General features: G+C 51.2%; 1 protein-coding gene across 13 annotated transcripts in view; it reads left to right on the top strand.

Moving 5' to 3' along the window:
- The first annotated feature begins 1,615 nt into the window (after positions 1-1,615).
- RUFY3 (RUN and FYVE domain containing 3) overlaps positions 1,616-7,025 on the top strand; it is an 81,989-nt gene continuing 76,579 nt past the window's right edge. For 3 of the 13 annotated variants that reach the window (XR_009350573.1, XR_009350572.1, XR_009350571.1), the window contains exon 1: positions 1,619-2,241. Coding sequence is in view for 5 of the 13 variants with exons in the window: in XM_059159702.1 (XP_059015685.1) it covers positions 1,890-2,241 (352 nt within the window). In the remaining 8 variants the exon portion in view is untranslated. Of the gene's footprint in view, positions 2,242-7,025 lie in introns of all 13 variants that reach the window. The other 10 variants (XR_009350566.1, XM_059159702.1, XM_059159754.1 and 7 more) reach the window with 6 other exon arrangements.

Genomic DNA, 7,025 nt, shown 5'->3' with positions numbered 1-7,025 from the left:
TAATCATACTTAAATTTTTCTGCATGCAAAAACAAGGTAGAAGATCCAGTTAAGGATGGACATTAAAACCATATAACACACCCGGAATCTTTAAGTTTTTCTCTTCGAGGTATTTTACAGTTTGTAATTCCTAAAAGGCAAACATGTCTTTTATCAAGATTCTCACCCTCAGCAAGACTGAAATAAAAAGGCCAAACAATCTCCCCAAATGCTAAAGATACGATGAAAAAGGGTTTTTTTTCCCCCTCAGTTGAGTTTATTTCTGAAAGTTCTATGCTGTTTTGCCAGTAATAAAATATAGCTAATAACATTATAGCTAATAAGAAGTTGACAGGTCTGGTCTTAAAGGCTTTCCCCGAATTTCTTATTTAATCTCCACAACAGGTCTGTGAGTAAGGAATAGAATAATTTTTACAAAAGAGGAATCCTGGCTCAGAGCACAAGGAACTTAGGGAGGCTGCAGCGCTGGGATCAACAGGTCAGGGAAATGCCAGAAACAGAAAAAGCTACAAGAAAACAGTCATGCTCCTTGACGTTAGCTGCTCCTAAACGTTTTTTAAACTAGTTTTTGTTTCAAAGTTTTTTGGTGAAAGATAGTATTAGAAGGTTCACGTTAATTCCTTGTAACTTCGAGAGTGATTTTCAGAGAATAACAATGAAAAGGTTTATTTTCCCAGAGAAGGACAGCTCCCTCTGCGGCGGGAAGGACAGAAAGAGAAAAGCGGGCGCCCATGAGCCACAGCAGGGGGCTTTGATGCGGAGACCGCATGGACACGACGCCGGCGCCGCGGAGACCGCATGGACACGACGCCGGCGCCCCGCAGCCCGAGCACCAAGCCAACCCGCTAGGAAACCCGCGTGAGGCTCGCGGAATCCGGCGTCAGAAAGCGCGGTAATAACCGGAAATCGTCTCTATTGGAGAAAGAAGCGTTTGCTGAGGGGAATGACTGGATCCGTCAGCATCGACTCAAACACTGAAAATAGAGCCACGGCGCCCAGTGACCAGCGAGCCCCGGGCCCCACGGAAGGGAAAACCGTCGACCTGTAGCCGACGCGGGTCGCATCAGTTCTCGTGTTTGGTTGAAAATGCGCTCGTGCGCGCCCGGAACGCCCGAAAACCCGGGAGCTCGCGTCCCAGCAGAGACGACGCGTCTACAGGGCGCGCGTGACAGGGAACAAAAGAGGTGGCGGAACGCGGACGCCCCCCTCGAGTCTGTCCCAGGCGGCGCTCAGCCATGAGAACCGTGAACCAACGGTTCGAGTCCGCGCGTGTGAAAGGCGAGTGGGGCCGCTGAGGACCCGCGGGCAGGGAGGCCCCTTTTAAAAGGAGCCTCGCCCCTGCTCCCACCGCGATCGCGGCGCCTCCGCGCTCCGGCTGACGGGAGGCGGCAGCCCCGGGAAACGCCGCGGGCGGCGGCGCCCCGTCTCCCGCCCCTCAAGCCCCGGGGGGCGGACACCCCTGACGGCCCAAGGGGGCCGGGCTCGGGGCGGGTGAGGTCGCGGCCCCGGGCGCCGTCTCCTCCCCTGGGGTCGGGAGGGAGGGCCCCGCCGGCGGAGGGAAGCGGAAGGCGGGACGTGGGCAGAGGAGGACGCCGCCCCCTAGGGGAGCCGCGCCGCTGGCTGCGGGCCGGGGCGGGAGGAGCCGCGCGAGGAGGCGGCGGTAGGGGGACCGCGCCGTCGGGCGGGGCCGCCGCTCCCGCTGGCTCCGACCCCGGCAGGGCGGCCTGTAGACGGCGCGGCGGAGCGCAGACGCCGGCCCGCGGCCGAGGAGAAAGGTGGCGGCGGCGGCGGCGCGGACGGGACGAGGCGGCGACTCGCCGCCGTGACCCTCCGCTCCCCTGCCCGCGCCCGGGAGCGAGTCGCCGGCGGCGGCGAAGGAAGGAGCGAGCATGGCTGAGACCCCGCCGCCGGCCGCCTCCGGCGCGGAAAGTTGCAGCGAGGAGCCGGCGAGGGGCGGGGAGCCGCAGCCGGAGGAGCCGCGCCGCGCTCCAGCCGGGGCGGCGGACCGAGAGGGCGAGGCGGGGCCGCCGCCGGCCTCCCCCGCGGGGCAGTCGGAGCCCGGCTCGCCGGTGGCCGCCCCCTTCTTCCTGCTCTACCCGGGCGATGGAGGCGCCGGCTTCGCAGCGCGCCCGCCGCCGCCGCCGCAGCAGCGCGCCTGGAGGACGCCGCCGTCGCCGGGCTCCCCGCTGCCCTTCCTGCTGCTGAGCTACCCGAGCGGCGGCGGCGGCGGCGGCAAGCACCGTGAGTGGCGGCGGGAAGCGGGGGGACTCGGCCGGGAGGCGGGCGGGGGGCGGGGAACTGCCGCGCTCCGGCCGCCGGACTGTTTACCTCCGCGTCTCCCCAGGCCGCGGGCTCCCGCCCGGCCTCCCCGCCCCTCCCGGGCCGGGCGCTGGTCCTCGCCGGCCTCCCACGTGCTCGCCGGATCCCGGCCCCGGGTCCCAGGCGGGGCGCCTTCCCCGGAGAAGCCGAGGAGGGGGCGGCGCCCGGAGACCCGGCGGCCGCGGCGACCCGCCTGGGGAGGGCTCCCGGCGCCGCGGCCGCCGAGTAGGTGTGGCTGCTGCGCCGCCGCCGCCGCCGCCGCCCGCGCGGCCTCAGCCGCACCAGTACAATTTTTACGAGCGTTCGCGGCGCTGCCGTAGGTCCCACAGATTCGTCCCCCCGGACCGGGAAGAGAAATCGGGACCAGTACCCGAGATGCCGAGAAGGGGGACGTGTGGCTTTGCAGGGGCCGCTCCCGAGGTTGGAGCGTTTGGCAGGAAGAGGCCTCCGCCTTTCGGCCCCCCGGACGCGCGAGCCCTCTGGTTGCCGCGGACCCCACTTTGGGCTGTGTCGGCCCACAGAGGTTCACTGCTGCTCGCCGTGAGCGGGGCCCTAGGGCGGACAATGTGTATAAAAAGACTGGGAGGAATGTGAAATCTGGTTCGACAAGACAGGGTCTTACAGTAGGAAAATGTGGCTGGAGATACCAGGCGTGCCATAAATGCGAAATACTTTGCTGTGTGAGTTCTGAAAAGGGGGAGAAACTTGCCTAAAGGGATGAGGGGATCTCTCTTTCCCAGAGACAGAGCTAAAGGTTTCTTTGATCGCCGCAGCAAACCTTTTTTAACTGCTCCCCTCAACCAAGAAATCCCGACTTTGCCTTTTCTAACCCTTCATCCATCCCCTATGAAAAGATTAACATTAGTCGAATATTTTCTGGGTGCATGTGCTGTGATTATCAGAGTTAATCCTCACATCTCTGTGAGATAACGACGCCACGTTTTCAGATAAAGCTAAGGGTCAGTATTATTGAGTGACCTGTCCCAGGTCACAGCCTTAGAGAAGGAATGAAGTTGACCCAGATTCCCTGCCTACCAAGCCCGTGATCTTTAAGCAAACCCCAGAGTTGGAAAACGGATGGCATGGTTCTCCTAGCTTAGGGGGCCACTGGATTCAGCTGGAGGTAGTAGTCCCGTGTGACCTTTTCTGTATTACCTAGAAAGGGGGCCAGCTCTGACCACTGACTAACAGTCTTAGTGAAACCATAGTTTGTGTGTTGGAGTGGTCTGTGCTCATCTCCAGATGGGAGTCTAATTAAGGTAGAAATTAGTCCTTTAATAAGCAGAGGAGATGGAGATAAGAATATTGACCACAGTACTTTCAGTTTTCTAAGGAATCTGCTTTCTAGTTTGTTTAAGCACAGCCCTTTTTTTATCCTTAAAATTTTATTTCTGTGTAATCTGGTTATTAACTATCACTATAGAGTGAAAACAGTCCAGTCAATTCTTTATAACTCTCAACAGTTCTGGTACAAAGTTTGACAGAAGAAATTTTCAACTGTTGGCCATTGTCATTTGTGGGGATTATCTGAATTTAGGTTAATTTATTTGATTCTTCCCCTAGTAAGGGTTGGCTTTATTTATTTATTTATTGTTAGAAAATTAGGGCCTAAGGGGCACCCGAGTGGCTCAGTGGGTTAAAGCCTCTGCCTTGGCTCAAGTCATGATCCCAGGGTCCTGGGATCATGCCTGCATCGGGCTCTCTGCTCAGCAGGGAGCCTGCTTCCCCTTCTCTCTGCCTGCTTCTCTGCTTACTTGTGGTCTCTGTCTGTCAAATAAGTCAAATAAGTAAATAAAATCTTTTAAAAAAGAAAAGAAAAGAAAACTAGGTCCCAAGCATGATCAAGATCAGGAATGGAAGACTTAAAACTGAGGTTTCATACCTATGATCTCTTAGTCTCTACCTTGCAGTAGTAGTAGTGTATTAAAGTAGTTCTTGAGTTTTAATTTTTATCTTATTTTATATCTACTTCAGAACACAGTCATACTTGGAAAAAGGGGTACTCTATATATTAATTACAACATTTCTTGGTGCTCAGTGCAATATTACTTTCTATGATGTACTTGATCAAGTATCAGAACTCTGGGTCTCCTGCCTGTTGACTTGAGCAGCCTTAGAACAGTTTTTGGTTTTGTTTTTTGTTTTTTAAGATTTTATTCATTCATTTGACAGACAGATCACAAGTAAACAGAAAGGCAGGCAGAGAGAGAGAGAGAGAGAGGAGGAAGGGGAGCAGAGAGCCTGCCGTAGGGCTCCGATCCCAGGACCTTGGGATCATGACCAGCGTCAAAGTCAGAGGCTTTAACCCACTGAGCCACCAGGCGCTCCCAACCTTAGAACAGTTTTAAGAAGATTTCTCATTTCAGCCGCCAGGGTGGTACTTGGATTCAACGTTAACACCCAGTGAATGTTTGCCTCCTCAACACCTAGTTTTTTTTTTTTTTTTTTTTTTTTTTTTTTTTTTTTTTTTTTTAAAGATTTTATTTATTTATTTGACAGAGAGAAATTACAAGTACACTGAGAGGCAGGCAGAGAGAGAGAGAAGGAAGCAGGCTCCCTGCTGAGCAGAGAGCCCGATGCGGGACTCGATCCCAGGACCCTGAGATCATGACCCGAGCCGAAGGCAGCGGCTTAACCCACTGAGCCACCCAGGCGCCCCAACACCTAGTTTTTAACTCTTGCTAATCTATTTGCCAAAAGTGCGTAATATATAATAACTTTGAGGTATTGTATATTAAGTCAATATCATCTTTTTATTTTAGAAATCTTACCTGTATTCAGAGATTTGAAAAATTCACCTTTATATTTGAGTTCAGAAGCTTTGTTTTGAATGACATCCACAGATGCACTTTAAGAATCCCTGATTTGGGGAGGAACTTCTCATTTATGTATAAATGCAGGAATGAGTAAGGGAAGAAAAAAGTGTTATGTCTAGTTTATACACATACACGCAACATAAAAATAGATGTACATGTGCATGTATGCACGTTATTGTGTGTGTATATGTATGTATTTATTCATTGATCTTAATTTATCCTCCATGGACATTTCTGGTTTTTTGTCTCTCTTCTGTTTTCATCAATTAATAGTATTCCATAAAGCATTACACGTGGTCAGCAGTTGAATACACATTAATTGGTTCATCTGCTGCATGTTTTTTTTTTTTTTAAATTTTGAAAAGACAAAACTACTTTATCTTATTTCATAAGTATAGAGGTACCTGCTCAAACTCAGAAGTCCTGGGGATAGGACTGAACCATCAGAACCCTAACACTTTGAGCAGTCATCTTTATACTGGTAGATTTGAGAATGGCAGATTGAGTTGTGACTTTTTTAAAGACAGCTTTTTGGTATAATAAACGTAGAACAGAGCAGTGTCTCAGTTTACAGTGCTGTGATTCACAAGTCTTCAGCTCTTTTCCAACTATATTAAGAATGCTTTCCCTGAAAAAAAAAATGCTTACACCTGTGTTAAGGATCACTATCTATAGGCAGCTATAAACACCCATTTTAAAAAAAAACAACCCCATCCTTCAGCAATGTAGCATCTTCAGACAGTATCTAATCGTAGGTTAGTGACTATCAGAACTGGAGTTTAGGACTCAGGAGTATTTATTTATTCACTTATTTTTAAAGATTTTGTTTATTTGTTTGACAGAGAGAGAAATTACAAATAGGCAGAGAGGCAGGCAGAGAGAGAGGAGGAAACAGGCTTCCTGCTGGGCAGAGAGCCCAATACAGGGTTCGATGCCAGGACTCTGGTGTCCTGACTTGAGCCGAAAGCAGAGGCTTAACCCACTGAGCCACCCAGGCGCCCCAGGATTCAGGAGTATTTAAATAGCTAACTGCAGGTAGGTCCCTTGCACCTATAGCTGCAGTGACCTGAGCTGAGGGAGTGGAGCTGGGTCGTGCCCCCGTTTCCTGTGGCTGTGGTAACCTGTCTGCTGCTTCCCCTTCCCAAATTGGCTTTTATCACCACTGCTGCCTGAACTTTCACTTCTCCCCTTCCTCCTGCCTCCTTCCTTTCGTTTGCTCCTCTGGTCTGGCATTATCAAGAAGTCAGAGCACGCTCTGAGATTGACAAAGCAATGACTTCAGAATATTAGAGGTCATCTCTGAGACTTTGTTTTGACTGTTCCCATCCTGCTCTTCATTGGTTGATTGTTACAGAGTTTTCTTTTTTCTTAATTCTGATCTTAGCTTCATTCTGGATACTGGAGGATCCCAAAAGACTTCATTAGATGAAGTTTAACTATAGTTCTATAACCCAAACAACTTCAGATAAAGAATGTGAGCAGTAAGATAATAGTAGTACAGCAGCTGCCATTTATGGAATATTTCCGTGTGCCATGCAGAGAGCTAGAAAGTTCACATGTATCATCAATACTTACCGATTTTTTTTTAAAGATCTTATTTATTTATTTGACAGAGGGAGAGATCACAAGTAGGCAGAAAGGCAGGCAGGGTTGGGGGTGGGGGGATGGAAGCAGGCTCCCTGCTGAGCAGAGATCCGGATGTGGGGCTGGATCCCAGGACTCTGGGATCATGACCTGAGCCAAAGGCAGAGGCTTTAACCCACTGAGCCACCCAGGCACCCACTCTAAATGCTTTTAGAGTTTTAAAAGCAGTCATATTTGAGAGAGTACCAATATGGTCCCCTTCTCCACTATAATTATGAAAGGTTCATGGTCTTTCTAAAACATCAG

This window comes from Mustela lutreola, chromosome 1 (genome assembly GCF_030435805.1).
Source record: "Mustela lutreola isolate mMusLut2 chromosome 1, mMusLut2.pri, whole genome shotgun sequence".
Taxonomy (NCBI): Eukaryota; Metazoa; Chordata; class Mammalia; order Carnivora; family Mustelidae; genus Mustela; species Mustela lutreola.
This window is presented reverse-complemented; position numbering and strand designations above follow the sequence as displayed.